The 21,838-nt window shown below is 44.8% G+C and overlaps 1 protein-coding gene and 1 long non-coding RNA gene across 14 annotated transcripts in view; one reads left to right on the top strand and one right to left on the bottom strand.

Annotated features, from left to right (window-relative positions):
• The window catches only part of LOC103351263 (uncharacterized), an 84,251-nt gene extending 72,240 nt beyond the window's left edge, over nt 1–12,011 (bottom strand). For 7 of the 12 annotated variants that reach the window (XR_016217763.1, XR_016217760.1, XR_016217759.1 and 4 more), the window contains exons 1-2: nt 11,705–12,001; nt 7,982–8,061 (exon numbers count right to left, since the gene is read on the bottom strand). This is a non-coding gene — a long non-coding RNA (uncharacterized LOC103351263). Of the gene's footprint in view, nt 1–3,276; nt 3,321–7,981; nt 8,062–9,991; nt 10,077–11,704 lie in introns of all 12 variants that reach the window. The other 5 variants (XR_016217765.1, XR_016217764.1, XR_016217767.1 and 2 more) reach the window with 5 other exon arrangements.
• A 317-nt stretch (nt 12,012–12,328) lies between these two features.
• ARID4A (AT-rich interaction domain 4A) overlaps nt 12,329–21,838 on the top strand; it is an 82,620-nt gene continuing 73,110 nt past the window's right edge. The window contains exons 1-5 of one of the 2 annotated variants that reach the window (XM_089309647.1): nt 12,329–12,347; nt 13,588–13,643; nt 15,280–15,390; nt 18,220–18,285; nt 19,823–19,913. In XM_089309647.1, the coding sequence (XP_089165773.1) occupies nt 13,638–13,643; nt 15,280–15,390; nt 18,220–18,285; nt 19,823–19,913 (274 nt within the window). In that variant the 5' untranslated portion in view covers nt 12,329–12,347; nt 13,588–13,637. Of the gene's footprint in view, nt 12,552–13,587; nt 13,644–15,279; nt 15,391–18,219; nt 18,286–19,822; nt 19,914–21,838 lie in introns of both variants that reach the window. The other variant, XM_051822211.3, reaches the window with a different exon arrangement.

The raw sequence follows: 21,838 nt of genomic DNA, 5'->3' as shown, positions 1-21,838 counted from the left end.
GTGCCGCAAGGTGGAGGATTAGCCTAGTGAGCCACGGCACCGGCCAAAATACTTTACAATATAATACCAGTTCTCCAAAGAGGACAATGTAAGAGTGTGGGAACATTTCCAACATGAGGTCAAAGAACCAGGGTGCCGGTAAGGGAGACACTGCACAACTGCTCATTAATTCTCAGGGTTTAAAAAAGCAGCTTTGTCATTTTACTGATAGGCTGAGAGAGAAACACAGTTGACTTACTGCTTTGTAAGTCAGTACAATTTAGTTGAAGAGAAATTTATAAAAGGGTTTGGTTCTACCACTGTAAAAGAATACAAGATTCTTTTACCAGCAATACCAGTTAAAGATTTATGTTCACATTGCAGACTATGTTCTATTGACATATTGTTAATATTTAATTAAAAGTTATCATATTCTATTTTCTCACTATGTTAAGCTGCAAAAGATTCTTAAGATTTTTTTACTGCAACTGTCCCCCAAAAGACATTGCACATTCATAATGGAACCCACTTCTATTCTAATTACCATCTGACCTCTGACTTGTTCCTACAATAACTGCAGTAAACATGACTGAATAGAGTTGTCACATATTTCCGAAAGAAAAATCCACTAGAAATGAACATAGATACTGCACAGGCAGAATAATAGTTCCTTCACAAACTCAACTATTTTTCAACATGAAAAGTAAAGGCAAGCCACAATGTTGGCTAGTCATATACTAAATATTTCTGACAGCAAAGTTTCTCTTCCTTCCTGGCAATCCTCTTTCTCATGGTATTACAAATCAGTTTATGCCTAGACATGATGCACCATTCTTCTCTCCTCTAGATATCCGGATGGCTTTCAAACTGAAATTTAGAAGCGTTAAACATGAAACTCAAACTAGACTATTCTAAAATCCATTTTTTTCTCTAAATGGAAATCTGACAGAAGAGGAAGTATGCAGACATACAGAGAAACAAGTTTAGAGGCCTAAGTATTTATTAACACACTAGCTCTTCATGACTATGCAATAAAACGTAGAACTTCAAATGTGAGAAGAGAACAGCTGAAGTGTGACTTGGGTTATCAAGCCCCTGTTAACTGTAAGATCTTACAGGCAACATGTGATATTAAAGGAGGAAGAAACAGGTCATTTTTTCTCTCTGTTACACTCCTTCACAAAAAACTCCCCTTCCTGCCTCTTCTGACTAAGATCTAAGCCACTGAAATCAAATAAACACTAGAAACACAGCCTTAAAATTGCATATAAATATCAAAAAGCAGTAAAAAATTCTAGTTTGGTTTGAAGGAACCACTTGAGGAAAAAACCATTTTCTTTGCTTTCCACAGGATTTGAGGTAACCTTAAAATATAAATAAATATAAATATTCAGAGCTCTAATTGGGCCACTAGAATCAGCATACTCAACAACATACATACTAGGCATACAAAAAACTTTTCCATAACCCGCCCATCTGCCGCCAGGGCCTTTAAACTACTAAAGACCTTCTCAAGTAACAATTTGTATCTTAACCTTTGAGGATTTCACCTAAACCCAACAGATTTTACATTACCTAGTTCATTCCTTGCCCTAAAATAGCAGGCTGAGACCTATACTAAGTCCTAAAACCAATTATGTGGGTCACAGAATCATACATGTTTTTTTTTTTTTTTAACTGAACTGAAAATGATACTGCACTGTCCTTTTATTCATGTGCAGCCGTACATATGCACATAAAATAAATTTTACTAAATGAAATTAACCAGTGGTCTTACTTAGACATTATTTGAAATATCAATTTTTTTTTTTTTTTGGACAGGCAGAGTGGACAGTGAGAGAGAGAGAAAGGTCTTCCTTTGCCGTTGGTTCACCCTCCAATGGCCGCCGCGGCCGGCGCGCTGCGGCCGGCGCACCGCGCTGATCCGATGGCAGGAGCCAGGAGCCAGGTGCTTTTCCTGGTCTCCCATGGGGTGCAGGACCCAAGCACCTGGGCCATCCTCCACTGCACTCCCTGGCCACAGCAGAGGGCTGGCCTGGAAGAGGGGCAACCGGGACAGAATCCGGCGCCCCGACCGGGACTAGAACCCGGTGTGCCGGCGCCGCTAGGCAGAGGATTAGCCTAGTGAGCCGCGGCGCCGGCTGAAATATCAATTTGACACCCACTTAAAGTGATGAGAATTTCTATTAAATAAAAATGAGTTAGGTGAGATATTAAAATTTGTCAGAAATTGATTGTATACAACAGGAACATCAATAACTTCCTTCAGTGCTAAAATTAAGAGTTAATTTCTGGCCGGCACTGAAGCTCACTTGGCTAATCCTCCGCCTGCAGCACCAGCACCCCTGGTTCTAGTCCTGGTGGGGGCACCGGATTCTGTCCCGGTTGCTCCTCTTCCAGTACAGCTCTCTGCTCTGGCCCAGGAGTGCAGTTGAGGATGGCCCAGGTGTTTGGGCCCTGCACCTGCATGGGAGACCAGGAGGAAGCACCTGGCTCCTGCCTTCGGATCAGCGCAGTGCGCCGGTCGTAGCAAGCATTTGGGGGTGAACCAATGGAAGGAAGACCTTTCTCTCTGTCTCTCTCTCTCATTGTCTAACCCTGCCTGTCCAAAAAAACAAAACAAAACAAAAAATAGTTAATATCTGATTTTCAGGGGATGTTAAATAACAGTTAACCTTTCAGGGACAGCTGGAACCTTTCAGGGACAGCTGGATAAGACAATATTTGGGATTCCTATTTGAAAAATATAGTACTGGATTGGAACCTTAAATTATTAAAAGCTGTAAATACCTAGCGGCATGTCGTTCATGCTCAAAAAGCAAAAAATGCATGCTGTGACGTATCCCAAGCACAGCCAGTAAGTAGCAGGATTATGATTACAACACATAACATCTGGTTTTCAAATCCAGTGTTTCTATTTTAGGATGCTTATTTAATCCAATTTGAGTTGCATTACTGTAAATATTCTGAGAATTTTTGAGCTAACAGTACACAATCATCTCTTTAGCTCTATGAATGTCTACCATGAGCCTGATACTTTAATGTATGTCCCCAAAGCCCATCATTCTTATTTATTCTAGATCTTGAGGCCAATCCCTTGTCAATTATCACAGTAACCACAGATCAAGTGTCCTTATGAAACATTATCTTCTAGTTCCTATTCTCATAGGCATTATGTATTTCAATAAAAAAAAAAAGTACTCAAAAGTGGAGATTATGGCTTCACTTACTGAGCCAGGTAGCACATAAACACACACACACACACATATATTCCTTCTGTTATTGGCAATACAATACCTTTAGTACCTTTAGTCCTGGTCAAACTCCACAGCCTTATACCACTGAGAATAAGGAAAGAAAGATGTGTGTAAAATTAGGTGGTGTGAACAACCCCTTGGTGGTTGAACACACATACATATCTTCCAAAAAAAATTCTAACAGAAACTTCTAACCTGTGAACATTCCCCTATGAATCTATCCCTTATATGCTCTTAAATCTGACTCAATTTATAAAGCCTCAAATGATTTCATTTTTAAACGACTAACCAGGATATTGTCCAATGTACTAATTCTGACAAAGCACAATTTTAGTGACTTGAACTTGTTCTTTTTTTTTTTTTTTTTTTTTTTTTGACAGGCAGAGTTAGAGAGAGAGAGACAGAGACAGGGTGAAAGGTCTTCCTTCCATTGGTTCACCCCTGAAATGGCCACTACGGCCAGTGCGCTACGCCGATCCGAAGCCAGGAGCCAGGTGCTTCCTTCTGGTCTCCCATGAGGGTGCAGGGCCCAACCACCTGAGCCATCCTCCACTGCCCCCCCGCCCCAGCCACAGCAGAGAGCTGGACTGGAAGAGGGGCAACTGGGACAGAATCCGGCCCCCCGACAGGGACTAGAACCAGGGGAGCTGGCGCCGCAGGCTGAGGATTAGCCAGGTGAGCCGTGGCGCTCTTCATGAACTTGTTCTTTATAAGTACAATTTTTAGTCTGTACAAATGAGTACCTACTAAATGCCAAGGTCTGTGATAGGTTCTAAAACTACAAAGGTGAGTTTTTTCTCTAAAGGTCTTATAACATAGTCAAACACACATGGATATAATAAAAAGCCAAAATGCAATACATAGAGTGACAGAAATCATGTAGAAGGAAATAAATTAAGTTTATATACATGGAGGTATTACTTACAGTTATACCTGTAATGCTATCCAGAAGGCTTAATTAATTTTTTAAGAAAGCTACATAGAGACAGAGGCAGAGAGGTCTTTCATTCTGCTGGTTCACTCCCCAAATGACAGCAACGGCCATGGCTGAGCTGATCTGAAGCCAAGAGCCAAGAGCTTCTTCAGGTTCTCTCACACGAGGTACAGGGGCCTAAGGACTTGGGCCATCTTCTACTGCTTTTCCAGGCCATATCAGAGAGCTGGATCGGGAGAGGAGCAGCTGGGACTTGAACTAGCACCCATATGGGATGCCGGCACTGCAGGCTGGGGCTTTAACCTGTTGCACCACAGCGCTGACCCCAGAAAGCTTAATTTAAAAGGCAGCATTTCAACATATGGAAATACGGTTAACATTCCAGATGATAAAAACCATATGAATAAATACAACTACAAAAAATACAGGGCTTAACCTGGGGAGCCATGAAAGTTCAGAGTGGCTACAGCATATGATACTTCAAAAGCAGGAAACAGGGTTGGATTAAAGGTTGCTATGACCTCCAGGAGGGCCTCTCTGCTTTATTTCTGTATATGAGAATGTATTCATTTAAACTCTCCTGAAGCATCGTTCATGTAATAGCATTCAACACACACCACCACCTTAATCCCTAAGCACTTCCTAAATACTTGGCAGCATTCTAAGCACATTACATGTACCAGCTCATGTAATAGTAATCCCAGTCTTGTCAGGTGAGTTCATTCCCATTTTACAGACAGGACAGACAGGATGTACAATTTTCTCTATAAAAAAACCTTTGCCACACCTACACATTTTGAAACTTGAAGGATCCTCCTATTTCTGTACAAATTTTAAAGCCATCATTCTGTGGGAGCATAGGAAAAACCTAAAATCCCACAAAGATTTAAACAGTTTAAGATTATTTGGAAAAGGTCTCAGAGGCAAGGGGTTAATAAAAATGAAGCAATAAAAACATACACATAGGAGCCGTCGCTGTGGCATAGTGGGCACCATTTCAAGTCCCCGCCTCTCCACTTCTGATCCAGCTCCCTGCTACAGCCTGGGAAAACAGTAGAAGATGGACCAAGTCCTTGGGCCCCTGCAGCCATGTGGGAAGCCCAGAAGCTCTTGGCTTCAGATCAGCCCAGCTCCAGCTGTTGTGGCCAACTGGGGAGTGAACCAGTGGATGGAAGGCTTCTAACTATGCCTCTGCCTTTCTGTAACTCTGCCTTTCAAAGAATTAAATAAATAAAACAAACAAAAAAATTATAAACATATATTCATTAAAAACTCAATGTTGAAAACTACTGTGCAAATTTTTAATACATTTACTTTCCTCCTGAATTTACAGATTATATAATTTTAATTCTAAATTAACGCTGTAATAGGAATATTTCTACATATCTATCTAAATGAAGAGACAGTCTTGACATATGTAACAAAGCAGCTCAAATGTTATAAGCTCACATGCTATCCTGTAAGGCTTAGGTTTAAATAAAAACAGGCTTAAAAAATGGAATTAAGGGAAGAAGGCATTGTATTACAAAGCTGTCACTTGGGAAGGTAGTAGATGATGGCTCCAGTACTTGAGTCCCTGTCACCAATGTGGGAGACATAGGAGTTCTGGGCTCTTGGCTGTGGCCTGGCCCAGACCTGGCTGTTGATGACATCTGGCAAGGAGTATCAGCAGAAGAACAATCACTCTCTCTCTCTCTCGCTAGCTCTTTAAAGTACATGAAAAATAAGCATTAAAAAAGCAGTAACAACAACATGGTAATGTGTCAAGAGTCATAAAATACTCGATGCACATAGCTAGTAATTGCAGCTCAATATTTAAGTATTAAAACCCTAAATTGGGCCGGCGCCCCGGCTCACTAGGCTAATCCTCCGCCTTGCAGCACCGGCACACCGGGTTCTAGTCCCGGTCGGGGCACCAAATTCTTTCCCGGTTGCCCCTCTTCCAGGCCAGCTCTCTGCTGCCGCCAGGGAGTGCAGTGGAGGATGGCCCAAGTCCTTGGGCCCTGCACCCCATGGGAGACCAGGATAAGTACCTGGCTCCTGCTATCGGATCAACGCGGTGCGCTGGCTGCAGTGCACCGGCTGCGGCAGCCATTGGAGGATGAACCAACGGCAAAAGGAAAACCTTTCTCTCTGTCTCTCTCACTGTCCACTCTGCCTGTCAAAAAATGAAAATAAAAAATAAAAAATAAAAACCCTAAATTGGGGGCCAGCGCTGTGGTGTAGCAGGTAAAGCTACTGTTTGCAGTGCCCACCTCCTCCAAAGACACCAGTCCAAGTCCTGGCTGCCCTACTTCCAATCCTGCTCTCTGCTGTGCCTGGGAAAGCAGTAGAAAATGGCCCAAGTGCTTGGGCCCCTGCGCCCACGTGGGAAACCTGGAAGAAGCTCCTGGCTCCTAGCTTCTGATCAGCCCAGCTCCAGCCATTGCGGCCATCTGCGCAGTGAACCAGCAGATGGGAGACCTCTCTCTCTGCCTCTGCTTCTTGTAACTCTTTCAAATAAATAAATAAAATCTTAAAAGAAAAAAAAAAAGATTCCTAAATTGTCATGCAAAACAAAAATGAAGTAAAAGACAAAGCAGTCTGATGAAATATTTTCAGATATTAAAATTATTACAGAGACCATGCAATCACACTGAATAATTCTAATAAGCATTAGGATGTTAAAGGCACAAACAAAAGCAAAAATTAAAGAAAGAACTTGCATATAAGGAAATTTTCAAAATATGTTAGATTGGGATTAAAAGTGGCATTTTTTTGTTTAGCTCCATTATGATTTACAAAACTTGAAAACAAAACAAAAACAAAGATAATCTTCAATTTCTGCTCATACTGCACCTTTCAAAGTTCTCTAGAAACCTGACTAGAGGGCAAGGATTCCAAATGATCTCGATGTGAAGCTAACTCTGGAGACACTGACAAGCTGACCCCTGTACACAATTTTCTTAACATAATCCTAAGCCAAGGCATCCCTTCCACACTGGTTCACTCACTGTTTAACATGACTTCGCTTATATAATCACATCTTTGCTCACAACCTTCCATTCAACCAGAGTATCCTTTCTTCTAATATCTCACTATCACTGAGAAATTTTCAATAATCACTAAATATATTTCATTTTGCTTTGTTTTCTAAGACAATTTGTCTCTTAGAAATCGCAGCTGATTGTGCAAGGTGGCTTCACAAAATCTACAGGAAAATGGAATTTAAAAATGAGTCCATTTTGGGGCAAAAATTTTTTTAAATTCACGCAGTTTGCATTTTTTCATTAATTTTCATTAATTAAACCCTTCACAAATGGGATCAGAAGCCATTGTTTAAATGTTTAAGAAGCTATTTAAATTGCTCAATTCTTTTGAAAGAGCTACTTAGACTAACTTTCCACATGTTTGACCATGTCCTCCTTTTTACTGACAGAACAAAGATCGTTCCACAAAGTCATTAGGTAACCTAGATCTACTGGAATCGAAGTCCTAAAACATGCTGTCATTCTAGTCTAAATTATATGTGAAAGAAAACCACTATCTGTTTCCATGTGGTCCTAAAAAATAGCGGTGAAATCTAACATAGCAAAAGACCATCTAGAGAGCGCAGTCTGCTATCGTTACAAGTGAATTACGTAACTTTCCAAAAAAATAGCTAAATCTTTAGAAAAGCAGCTCCATTTAACATTGCAATCAGTTCCATTTCTGAACATATACTGACATTTACAGAAATAACCACAGTTAAATTCTACCATTTTTCAAGAGACATATACACATTACATGGCCAATCTTGATTACTTTAGGATAATTAAGTAAAATTACGTACCAGAAACAGAATCTTCAACAGAAAGCATCTCAAGTCAACTGTAACATCTTGCTTCACTGTTCCACAAAATCAGTCTTAATCTAAAAAACAAAGATTTATTTTAATTTTGTATATGTTATACCTCAGATATTCACAACTTAGAAAAAAACAGGGCCTGGTGCTGCGGCATAGTAAGTTGAGCCTCTGCCTGTGGCGCCAGCATCCCATATAGACAGAGTCCCAGTTGCTCCACTTCCGATCCAGTACCCTGCTAATGCGCCTGGGAAAGCAGTGGAAGACAGCCCATGTGCTTGGGCCCTGCACCTGGAAGGGAGACCCAGAATAAACGCTTGGCTCCTGACTTTGGATGGACCCAGCTCCAGCCACTGTAGCCATATGGCGAGTTAACCAGCAGCTGGAAGACTTCTCTGTCTCTCCCTCTCTCTGTCTGTAATTCCACCTATCAAATAAAGAAATCTTTAAAAAAAAAAAAAGTGAGAAACAAAAACAGTAACATTTTGCTCTTGAACACTCACTGGTAAGATCTCTTCTTACATTGTAGAGTTCTCATTGGTTAAAAAAAATTATAATTCTCATAGTGTTCTGTAATAAAAATATTAGGTACTCCTTAAAAAACATAGAAATGAGACCCACATTAATAGACAAACTGACTCATAAAGATGTCTTGATTTTGATTCTGGACAAAAACACCATAATGGGCAGCTAATTATTTTATACTTTCCTGTGAAACCGTTACCAAATCATTCTTTCAAATTTGACAATTTCTTTGTAATTGAGATGGTACAGCAACTGTTCATATTCATACTCATTTTCACTTTAAGATATTATAAAATCCTTAAAAAAGGACTGAGGAATTTAAAAGACCGGCAATGACAAACTAGTACTTTAATATTAATGGATTCTCTCAATCTGTATTTTATTGCCAGTTACAAACCAATTCAGCATTATATTAATCTAGAATATTAAAAAATTTAAAGGTTAGGATAGTATCTGTGGAACACAATTTTCTGAAGAGAATCACTGGTTATAAAAACTAACTAGCTTTCTTCACATATTTTGTGTACAAATGTAGATAAACATTCATAGGAAATATTTACAAGCACCTATCATGTATCAATCAGGTGCAGGAACTAACAGTGACAAAAATACAAGCTGTCTGTTGGGAACATAATCTCAAACTGAGGAAGAGCCACACAACTGCAAAGAAACCCTAATGGAAGGCATGGACGGGGGAGGAGGTCACAAAAACACTGAAGGAGAAAGCACACCACGAAGGGAAACTTTCTAGGGAAGACTGCAGGAAAACATAGTGCAGTTAAAATCACCTCACTACACCATAACACAACTTGTTCTTAGTATGCCCTAAATGTCATTTCTGTGTAGCACTCTATGAACGGTCAACCATTCTTAAGTGAAAAAAGTTTTACAAATCCAAGAGATAAAATTCAAAACTTAAAATAGAAAATCCGGGGGACAATCGCACAAGCATCCAAAGCCTTAACACAAATCCCTCTGGTCTTTGTTTCTACTTCTAGGAACTTATTTCTAAGTAATAATCAGATGGGCTGGTGCTGTGGGGGTAGTAAGTTAAGCCTCCACCTGAGGCACAGGCATCCCATCTGGGCGCCAGTTTGAGTCCTGGCTGCTCCTCTCCCATCAAGCTCTTTGCTAATGGCCCGGAAAAGCCGAAGAGGATGGCCCAACTGCTTGGGTCCCTGCACTCACATGGGAGATCTACAAGAAGTTCCTGGCTCCTGGCTTCAGATGGGCCCAGCTCTGGCTGTTGTGGCCATTCCCGGAGTGAACAAGCAGATGGAAGACCTGTCTGTCTCTCCCTATCTCTGCTTGTAACTCTTCTCTCAAATAAATAAATCTTAAAAAAAAAAAAAATTCAGGGTTGTGCAGCGAAATCCACGTATCTAGACATTTTAGCCACTGTTTTGAGTTCTTATGAACAATATTTTGCTAAAAGATGTACAAGAATATTTACTGACATATTATTGCACTTACAAGTTACTATTCATCTATTCTATATAATATTATGTAGCCATGAAGGATGCCTTATGGACAAAGTTTCCAATGTTCCCAACGTTTCCTACAAATAAAACAGTAAAACAAAATTAGCACTGTTTGAATGGTTCAGAACAAAAGCCATAAAAAAAAGCAAAACCTTCTGTATGAAAATAAAATGTAATACAGTGTAAACTGTAATTACCTTTCAGTGGAGGAAATCCAAGATACCTTTATTTTCCTGAGTATTTTTTAAAAAATAACTTCCAAATACCCACTGCATTACCTATTTGTATAAGATAAAAGCACTTTAAAAACAGATAGTGGAAGCTGAGAGTTTTCTGATTTTCTGTAAAAAAGCTGCTTCATTCCTAAATACTCTGACAAAACCTTTTCTGTATCATAAAGTTTTAAAGAGAGAAGATCCTGAAAGTATTCTGCGTTTCACGAAGAAATCATTGCTTTCAAATCCAGAAATGAAAACCATGCGAGTATCTAATTTTGGGATTTCACCCTAAAATGTCACCTCAGAGGTCATTCGAACCCTGGGCCAAAGCCAACGCCCTTCAACCATGCTCCCTCCCTTCTCGGTCACGCACAGGTTATGCCCAGGAGAACCTCTCTGAGGGGCCCTTCCGGTTCTAGAGACTTCTCACCGCAGTGCTACCTCGGGAGACGTGTCAATGAAATGTCCAGCGTCCTGCAGCACAGCTGCCCCCACACCCACCCAACCACAGAGTCAGCCATTCACTTGGCAGCCTTGAGCACCAGCACCCTCAACAGGTTTCCAAACACGAGGACTGAGGACAAGCACCCATGCAGGTGAGCGAGCCTCGCTGGGAGCGCTGGCGCGAGCCACACACACACACACACACACACACACGCTGGCGCGAGCCACACACACACACACACACACACACACGAGGACTAAGGACAAGCACCCGTGCAGGTGAGCGAGCCTCGCTGAGAGCGCTGGCGCGAGCCACACACACACACACACACACACACACACACACACACGAGGACCAAGGACAAGCACCCGTGCAGGTGAGCGAGCCTCGCTGAGAGCGCTGGCGCGAGCCACACACACACACACACACACACACACACACACACGAGGACTAAGGACAAGCACCCATGCAGGTGAGCGAGCCTCGCTAGGAGCGCTGGCGCGAGCCACACACACACACACACACGCGCTGCTTTGCTGTCCCCGTGCGGAGTAAACTCAGCCAAGATGGATTAGCGCTATTTCCCAAGTTCATGTTTCATCCTACGAAGTAACCCGATTCCACTCGGGGCTGCGGGAGAAGTCAGCATCAGCCGGACGGGAAGCGGGCAGCAGAACGAGACCCCCGTCCGCCCCAGGCGCGCGAGGGGAGAGGGCCTCAGCCCTCGACGACAACCACGGCCGCGGCCGCTCCAGCCGGCGGCGGGGGCCTCGCTCGCTCGGCACCCTCCCCGCCCACGCCCTCCGTGAGGGAGGCCGCCCGCGCCAGGCCCCGCAACGCCTCAGGTCGGGAGCCAGACTGTCCGGAGCGGCGCGACCGCAGGACACCGCCCCCCCCCGCCCTCGGGGACCCGCAGCTTCCCCGCCGAGGCGGACGTGTGCGACTTCCCACCGCCTCTTTCTCGCTCGCTCTCGGCGGGAGAGGAAGCCTCGCCCCCTCTCCGCCCGCCCCTGCTCCCCACCCCGCCGCTCCGGGAACTTACTCGGCCATGGCCGCCTCCAGCCCCTCCACTTCCGGTGCTAGCGCCTCTGCAGCTGCGCCATCCCCCAGCCGCTCGGACACCCGCGGCTGCCCACTGCCCTTCGAGACTGCTCTGCGAGTCCTCCGACCTCCACTCGGAGCTGCCCTGGACGGGCAGGTGGACGCGTGCCGCACTGAAGTCGACCTACCGGAGGAAGACGCCTAGCCCTTCGGTCCACAAACACAAAATGCGGTAGAGCCGCGGCCACCGCTGCCAGGACAAAATGGCGCCGAGAAGCGGGTTTAGCGCAGGCGCTCTGGAGGGACCCTGCCCCGCCCCCGTGCGAGCGCCTGGCTGCAGTTCTGGGTTCCGTTTCCATGGGACACTGCACCGCCAATCCTCGTGCCGAACTGCTCTTCCTGACCCCTCGGTGCACCAATCGGTGCTCAGTCAAGCACATCCGGAGTCGCCTCAGCCAATTGCATCTCAGGACTCGCCTACTCCATCCCCCGACTCCCCAATCGCGTCAGTCTGCGGAGCCAGCCAATCACAAGTAGAAGATGTCCTACCTGCTGTTTCTCGCACCAATCCGTGAAGTTTCAGAGATGCATCCAATGAGAACGGCAGGCAGCGGGCTCCAATCCCAAGCTCTTCGGCGTCACGGGTAGCCAATAGGAGTTCGTGTAGAAGCGAGTCTGCTCAACAGCTTGTTATTTGGTGGATTGTGGCAGTAAATCGGGGCGAGTGGGGAACCGGGCGCAGGGACTGCCGCCGCGGCCGGGAGTGGTGCTGCCCGGACGGGGGCCCACGGGGGTCGGAGGGGCGGGGGACTCGAGAGAGCTGACAGCGCGCAGTCGACCCGCAGCGGGTAGGTGGCGGGCAGGGCAGCGGGGCAGCTGAATGGACGGAGCGGCAGTAGCAGCTGGTGCCGCTGCCCGGGGTCCCGGTGCAGTTGGAGGCTTCGGAGACGGGGCGGGCGGCGCGCCGAGCGCAGGGGCAGGGGGCTGCACTGCCGGACCCGCCGCCGCCGCCGCCGCCGCTTCCCCCCGGCGCCCCGGGAAAATGGCTGTGGGGTTGGCCGCGCCGCTAAGTTTGCTTCCGCGCGGGGAGCAGCGGGGCAGAGCCGGCCCCCAAGTCCGCGGCGGCGCCTGGCAGGAGCCGAGGGGGCGCGGGGGGCTGGTCCCGCTCCGGGCTGTACAAAAAAGTTGAGGCGGGCGCGCGGGAGGAGGCGGCGGCCGCCGCGGTGCGGCTCCCCTCCCCTCCCACACCCCGTCCGGGCCGCCTCCCCTCCTCCTCCTCCTCCTCCTCCTCCTCCTCCTCCTCCTCGCGGCGCCCCCCGGGCCCGCTGCCCACGGCGCGGGTCCCCCCCGGGCGCGCGCAGCTCCCCGGCTGCAGGCCGCGGCCCCCTGCCCCGCGGGCCGGAGGAGCGCTTCTGCTTCCTGACATGGTGCAGAGCGCAGGGAGGAGAGAGCAATGGCGCCGTGACACTCGGCTGCCGCCACCGCGGGCCCGGGGCGGGCCGAGGGGGCCGAGCCGCGGAGGCGGGGCGCGCGGGCTGGACTCGGGGTGTCCCGGGGGCGGCCGCCGGGGCCGGAGGGGGGGTCCCGGGGCTGCGCGGGCGGCGCCCTGCCCGTCTCCCCCGAGCGCTCCGTCCTGGGCTCCGAGTTGAGCGTTCCGGTCCAAGTGGCCGGCGGGCGGGGGCGCGGTGGGCCGCCGCCGCCGGGCTGCGGGGCGGAGCGCGCTGCCCTCTCGGCGCGCGTGGGCTGCTCGCCGCGCCCCGGGCCGCGCGCCCTGCGAGGGTCCGAGCCCCCGGGCCGGCGCGGGCGCTGCGTGTGTTTACTTTGCTCGGCCGGGTCGCTGATTCCGCGTCTGTGTGTCTCTCTCTCTCCTCCCCTCGGCTGCAGCGGCGGCGGGAGAGCTCGCTGAGCTGGACCCCCACAGATCGCCCGTGAAAATGAAGGTACGTGTTGGGGTGGGGGTGTGGGCGCGCAGCGCCGCCCCGGGGGCCGGGTCGCGGCTCCCGGCCCCGAGCCGCACTTTGTTGAATGGGCGAGCCGCGGTACGTGCGTCCGCTCAGCCCCGCCGCCGCGGTTCGCACTTTGCAAAGCCGCTGCAGCCCACGATCGTGGTCCTCTCGGCTCGTATTTTTAAACACTTCCTGCGCCGGCAGCCACCTCTGTAGAAGGGAAGCTTTTGTCCTGCTTTGGTGCTTTTAGGGGATTTTTTTTTTCTTTTGGAAAATTGTTTTCTTCCCCCTATGGCCGATTTTCAGGGACAGGATAGGTGCGTGGAGGAGAGGAGATATTCCTTCTGGGGATAGAGCAAACTTCGGTGGCTGCAGAGTTGGAGTTTATGATAGATATTTAAAACCTAGAGCCGCCGTGCAGTGTGTATGCACACCCCCCTACACACACACACACACACACACACATCACACTGGGGATGTTTAAAAGCAAAGGGAGACCTCTTAGGTTTTAGGTACTTGTTGGCCTAAAGTATTCCTCTTCAGTTTGCATTATTTCTACATGCACTCACTCTCATAGGTACCCGATTCCAGTATAGTCAGCCCTGAAATACGGTGTGTCCCCAGAGCTTTTCTTGTCTTCCTGTTTTCTCGAAGTGACGCATCCAGCTTGGATATTACTTGGGAAAACTCGCTGGGAAAATGAAGAATTGTTTTCGGCTCGGAAATCTCTCTCTGAAGGGCACACTGTTACCTTTGCCCTTAGCCACGTGGAATTGAACTTGTAGGGGCACTCTTTAGAAAAAAAATAGGTAAAGTGGCAGATTGAGATGGTTGTCATCCTGTCGCTGTCAGGATTAGAATGAAGCACAGAAGGAAATGGCGCACGTCTTTCGGTGCATCACTGTGATTGTGGCCATTTGCTACAAGGAGACATTTCTCAGGAAAGCTTATTTTTTTACGCCAAGAAGATCAGCGTGGTAAACCAGGGTTGGCCACAAGTCTTGAGCCATCAGTTCTTATCTGCACTCATCAGCTGAATTCAGAGGTAAACCTTATACTTGCAGCTTTTAGCAATGAATTTTCCGGAGATACTCCTTATGGGAAGGATTTGCTTCGTTTCTTATCTGTGAGTTACACTGTGTCCAAAAAGATGTTGCCTTTATGTAACTATCAATAAACATTTAATTATGTATTGTTAGTGTTAATTTTGACAGCAGTATTGCTTTTAATTGGAAAATAATTATTAAGAGGCCATAAATAAATAACTCCAGAGTTTTATGAGACATTTCCAGGAAATAGGCTTTTTCTGTTTTTTCCTCATTTTTCCATTTCTAATGTGAAGCGAGCAACTTTTGAAACATTATGTATCTGGAGAAAAAAAATCATTGTATTTCCTTACTGATAATTTTCAATTACAGCTTTAAAATGTTTTATGGTATCAGGGCATCAGTATATCAAATGAAGGGTTGTTAACAAAGTATTTGCTTTAGGGGTATTTTTCAAATTTTCGGTGATAACTAGTAAGCACATAGTTGTACTGTTCTTGTTAAATACAGAACCGTTTAATGACACTTGAGGTTGAGGCAGGGAGAAATAGTGGTGGCTTTCACAGTTTGTGTTCCTCCCCCAGGCGGCGGATGAGCCTGCCTACCTGACAGTGGGAACGGATGTCAGTGCCAAGTACCGCGGTGCCTTCTGTGAGGCAAAGATTAAAACTGTGAAAAGGCTGGTGAAAGTTAAGGTAATATTTTATGCAACAGTTGTATTGCCTGGATGGAAGAAACTGGGGAAGGGGGTGAATGCAAATCAGTCTTATTTATTGAATCATCATTATGGAAAGCTCTGTTACGTAAACTCACAGCAAAAGCACAATGAGAATAGACAGAGAAGAATACTCAAAATGAGAAATTATTCCAGAAGGCTTCTATCAGATACCATGCTCACTGTGCTCCCTGGCATTTGGCTCTTTCCTGCTTGTGGTAGTAAACTTATTTAGGCTATACACTGTTTTCTCCCCTTCGGTAATGTTCAGGTAGACAATTAGAGTGATTGGGAAAAAAGTACATTAGGAATTATATTGTTAAGACAGCATTAAAAATGATTGAAGAAGTTCATTTTTCAGATGCTTTCGTTAACAGGAATAAATGCTTTCCTTTGAAAAAATTATTTGGAAATGCAGAAAAATTGTAGATGGATTAATATCCGTGCCTTACCTCTCAGAAGTACTTCAGTTAACATTTTCTGTGTTGCCTTCCCGTGATTTCCCTCGATTGAACATGTTTTCAAATAATCTCCGTTGCTTTGACACAGAAGTCATCATGATTACATGCACAGTGGGGACATTATAAAGCTGTGCAGTTCCTAAAAGTCCACCTTGATACCACTCCAGAAAAATTTGTTGTGGCTTTCTAGACTTTGGACTGTGCTCATCATATCACTACTCTGTTCTTATTTTTGGATCATGCTAAGCTAGTAGTTTGCAATTTGCTTTATTTGTTCACGTGTATCTGATAGTCTCCTAGCAGAATTAAGCAGCACAAAAAGAGGTAATGTCTGAAGTGTTCTATCCCCAACACTTCTTTTTTTTTTTTTTTTTTTTTTTGACAGGCAGAGTGGACAGTGAGAGAGAGAGACAGAGAGAAAGGTCTTCCTTTGCCGTTGGTTCACCCTCCAATGGCCGCCGCGGTTGGCGCGCTGCGGCCGGCGCACCGCGCTTATCCGATGGCAGGAGCCAGGAGCCAGGTGCTTTTCCTGGTCTCCCATGGGGTGCAGGGCCCAAGCACCTGGGCCATCCTCCACTGCACTCCCTGGCCACAGCAGAGGGCTGGCCTGGAAGAGGGGCAACCGGGACAGAATCCGGCGCCCCGACCGGGACTAGAACCCGGTGTGCCGGCGCCGCTAGGCGGAGGATTAGCCTAGTGAGCCGCGGCGCCGGCCCCCAACACTTCTTGATGTGTAGTAGGTTCTCAAAAGTTGTTGAATGAATGAATGAACTAGAGCAATCGTTCTCTAGATGTGGCCTCTAGACGGATAGCATGAGCTTCACCTGAGAAACTTTCTGAAAATGCAGATTCTCAGGCTTCCACCCCAGACGTACTGAATGAGAAACTCGGGGTGAGTCCAGTCACTGTGTCTAAACGAAGTTCCCCAAATGTTTCTGATCCATGTGAATGTTTGAGAACCGTTGAACCAAAGGACTGTGATTTGTGTGGTAGATAAATGAATTTATTTACCATTCCTGTTTAAATTTTGGTCTGATGAAACTTCTCTTCAAATGTTAATGGAATGTCATTTGACATTAATCCCTGCTTCTGTTTCCTATAGCCTTGTGATTGTGTCAGCTATACAAAATTTGATTTACTAAATATTTGGATTTTTTTTGATAATTTTCACCATTTTTAGTATTGTGATCATTTCAGGGGCGTCTTAGACATATGAGGGTAATTCAAAAAGCTTGTAGAAAATGGAAATAAAAAAATTAGGACACCTGGCTTTAGGCCAGGTGGTTAAGATGCCTGCATTGCATGCCTGTGTCCCAGCTCTGCTTCCGTTTGTACTGTCCTGCTCATGTGCCTCTGGGAGGTAGCAGGTAATAGCTCAGCTGGTTGGGTCCCTATAACCCACATGGGAGACATGAATTGAATTCCTGGGGCTGCAGGCCTTTGGGGAGTGAACCAGCGGATGAGGGAGCATTCTTGTTTGTCTGTCTCTGTTTCTCAAATTAAAAAAAATTAAAATGAAAAAATTTATTTTGGTGCAAAAATTTGAGAAATTTTTCATGATATGCATTTTCTTTTTTATAAAGGTTTTATATTTATTTTTATTTGAGCGGCGCAGTGGCGGGAAGAAAGGGGGAGACAGAAAGAGATCGTCTGTCTGCTGGTTCACTCCCCCAGTGGCCACAGCAGCCAGGGCTGGACCAGGCCAGACCCGGGAGCCGGGAACTCCATCTGGTCTCCCACGTGGATGTCGGGGGCCCACACTCTTGGGCCGTCTTCTGCTGCATTCCCAGGCACATCATCAGGGAGCTGGATCAGAAGCGAAGCAGCCAGGGCTGAGCATTCTGATACGGGATGCTGGCATCATAGGCAGTAGCTTAATGTGCTGCGCCAGGACACCAACCTGCGTGATACACATTTTCCGTAAACTTTTTGAAGACCCCTTAAACCTAGAATTTGAATTTACTTATTTGGTTAATTGCTCCATTAAAGATGGTTACCTTGTATATTTAGAAAGAAGTACTTATTTGTAACTGAATTTCTTATCATAATTAATTGTTCCAGAGGAATTGTGGCTTTAATTTGTTTACCCTTCATGTAGGCAGTACATGTACTACATGTAACACAAGTTACATGCAGGCACACCTGCTAACTGTTGAGTCTATGGCAGTGAAGGAGGACTCCAGAGCTCCTAGTTAATGAGAGAAACCATGAACATAAATGGAAGACAATGTAATAACTTGTGACCACAGGGGGCTAAGAAGGCCTTGATCAAATACATTGTTACAATGTTACTACAAATGTATTGTTTTAAAGTAATATACAGATTACTGTGCAAACGTGTTTTCCAGGTGCTCCTGAAACAGGATAATACTACACAGTTGGTGCAAGATGATCAAGTAAAGGGTCCTTTAAGAGTACGTATATTGTACAGTTTAAAATATAGAATAATGAATCATGGATTCATATAATTCATACATTGTTGTACAGACATGTAAAATGTTATAAATTTAATCAGAAAACAAAAATGCAAATGAAGAATGTCTTCAGCTTAAGAATGTTAAACATTTTACAGAAGTGATTTTATATAGACAAGTTTTCTGCCATCTTTTAAATAGCTTACACTGATTTGTACATTGTTGCCATATATGAGATGATGCCTACTAAATTTTATACTAGTGCCATAGATCTGATTTTTTCTGTTCTGATACACCAAGTAAACTGTTCATTTCATAACTCAATTTAATGAATGCTTATTTTATGTTTTGTCTTAAGATTTACTTATTTATTGATTTGAAATGCAAAATGACAGAAATTCCATCCACTGGCTCACTCCCCAAATAACCTTATTGACTGGGGCTGGACCAGGCTGAAGACAGGAGGGACCTGCGCTGCGGTGGAGCGGGTGGGGCCGCAGCCTGTGAGGCCAGCATCCCATGGGGCTCCGGTTTGAGTCCCAGCTGCTCCACTTCGTATCCAGCTCTCTGCTATGGCCTGGGAAAGCAGTGGAGGATGGCCCAGGTCCTTGGGCCCCTGCATCTGCGTGGGAGACTCAGCGGAGGCTCCTGGCTCCTGGCTTCTGGCTTCGGGTTGGTGCAGCTCCGGCTGTTGCAGCCAGGTGGGGAGTGAGCCAGAGGATGGAGGATCCCTCTGCCTTTCTGTGTAGCTCTTTCAAATAAATAATCTTTAAAAAAAAAAAATACAGGAGCCCTTAACTGTGAGTCTCCTGCATTGGTGGTGGTGGCCCAGCACTGGGACCATCTTCCACTACTTTCCCAGGTTCCTTAGCAGGGAGCTGGATCAGAAGCAGAGCAGCCAGAACTCAAGCTGGCCCTCCAGTATGGGGTGCAGGTGTCACAAGTGGCAACTTAACCCAATACTGGCACTTGTTTTACATTTTCTGTTCATTTCTGGCCATTTGTTTATGTAATCTATCCTTGCTCTAACAGAGCACTACTTTGTTTAGGAGCTCATATACAAAGTTCTGGAAGCTGAAAGAAGATCAACTGGAACATTCCTTTCTTTCCAGCTAAATCTCTATCTAACAGGTTCCTTAAAATACAAACATTAATTTCAAAATTCATTATTTCCATGAAAGAAAATTGAGACTATTTTTGTTGTCTTAATGGCTTTATGATTCTTATGTATAATTTTCTAGTGAAAAAGCTTTGAGGTAAGATTCCTATCTTTGACTCTGAAAATTACTTCCTCTTTCTGAGTCACAATTTTTAATGTATAAAATAGCAGTAATAAGAGCTACTCTACTTACAGTAAAGTGTTTTACAGCTCAAATTATATAACAAATGTATGAGCACTGTAAGTAAATAATAAAAGCCTCAAGCATTATAAGGGTAGAAGTATCATAAATATTATTTTTCCAAACCAGATCATAAAGTTGGTGGGAGTGATTTGTTTGTCTAAATTTGCTAAGGAAATTTGTGTTTCATGTTTAAGGTTGGAGCTATTGTTGAAACAAGGACATCTGACGGATCTGTTCAGGAGGCTATTATCAGCAAGTTGACGGATGCTAGTTGGTATACTGTGGGTAAGTAGTTAAGTAATTTAATACATAGATTTGATTTGGAGTTTGCATATACTTCCATTTTGTGGAATCACTAAATGATGTTGTCAGAAAATGTTTTTCCTGTCAATTACTCGATTTAGCTGGCTAAAATTTTAATGAAGCCTTCTTATAGGAACGTGGCCACTTGTGTCTCTGTCATCCAAGAATGTACTTCTGTTTTAGGTTACTTTGACATTTCTCTTCAAGGAAGTTAGATTACATGATTTTTCTTACGTGAGGAAAGTCAGTAAAACAGTATTATTAAAAATCAAACCTTTTCACTTTTTCTGTGATTGTAATGAACATTCTTTTATGTATTGCTTCCTGTTTTATATATGGTAGGATAGAGGTTACCACAGAATTTACAGTCTGAAAAAGTTCTGACCAGATCCAAACTAAGGTGACTGTAGCTTCATGTTTGATAGAGTGTGGGCTATCTTATTAACAGCTTCCTAGAAAGATATATATACTTTTACTGTGAATTAATTCTTAACATTTGATGTGTAAGCTTATACTGGCCTTAAAAAACTTTGCCGCAGTGGGAAGCAACAAGTGTTAGAACACATGTAAATTAAAACGTGCAAAAGCTACTTACATAGTTGCTGTCATTGTGTTGATGAGAAGAGCAGTAGTTAACATTTCCCAGTCTCCTCTCGATACTTTCAGGCTACACAGTCCCATGGATTACATCCAGCCCCTTGTCTTACACCGGATGTCCAGCATTGGTGGTTTTTACATTTATGTTTTGGTATAGGTGGTATCATTGCGGTGTTGTGGTTTCCTCTTGCGAGAAAAATGGCCTGTCAGGTTGACTTTTAGTTTACTTGTTTGGCTGAGTGAAAATCATTCCTGTCTAGTTGATGCTCACAACTGTGAAGAACATGCTTTGGCTAAAAATTATACTTCCTGTGTCTTATTCTGGCTTTTAGTAGTGGTAGCAAATTGGTATATGTTACTATTTTTTGAACCTTTCTTATTCTTGGACTTCCTAAAACTTAACATTAGTTCACAATGGTGCTGTTATTCTCGCTGTGTATATTTAGAAAGCTTAGTTGTAGCTATCGACAGTTGTTAGAGATTGAAAAGCTAAGCCTAATGTTAACTCTTACAGATTAAATAAATACAGTTTTTGCTGTGTTAGAGCACTGGAAAAATTACAGGCGTTGGTTGTGCAGAATCTTGGGAAACTCCGTGATGTTCATTCAGATACTACTACTGCAGCCTGTATGTACTTATTATCAAGGTTGCACTCTTGTTCCTTGTGCTTCACCCATAGGATGTTCTTGCTGTGCCAAAGCAACACCTTTCACGTTTTCACATTCTGGGCTTCTGCATCCCAGAGTCATCATTCAGCTGTGAATAGCGATCTTTGTCCTCTCCATGATTGACATTTTAGCATTTCTAAAACTAGTTGCTACTGAGCATTCTCTATGGTGATTTTCTGCTTTGGGTAATTACAGAAGAAGTTGTATAATTCTTGTTCTGAAAGAGCTTAGAATCCTAATTAAATGTAATTGAAGTATTAGTGTACATAAGCATCACTTGGTGCTTGCTTTAAAAAAAATAAAGATTTGAGGACCTCAGATCTCTCAAACTTGTTAGGTCTGGGGATGGCAATGCAAGAATTTTGCATCTTATAATCCTGTTGTGTGATTCTGATTAACAGATCACCTGTGGAGAAACAGCGACTTATCTGAGAGAACAGTATTAAAAGTTTTTGTACTTAAATGCGTGAAGATTGATCTATAAAAATGGCAGATTTTGAGAGACCTTGTAGGCCGGCGCTGTGGCTCACTAGGCTAATCCTCCACCTTGCGGCGCCGGCACACCGGGTTCTAGTCCCGGTTGGGGCGCCAGATTTTGTCCTGGTTGCCCCTCTTCCAGGCCAGCTCTCTGCTGTGGCCAGG

Source organism: Oryctolagus cuniculus, chromosome 12 (assembly GCF_051225735.1).
Source record: "Oryctolagus cuniculus isolate XC-2025 breed Fujian yellow rabbit chromosome 12, ASM5122573v1, whole genome shotgun sequence".
Classification (NCBI taxonomy): Eukaryota; Metazoa; Chordata; class Mammalia; order Lagomorpha; family Leporidae; genus Oryctolagus; species Oryctolagus cuniculus.
The sequence above is the reverse complement of the archived record's forward strand: the minus strand, read 5'-3'. Positions and strand labels throughout refer to the sequence as shown.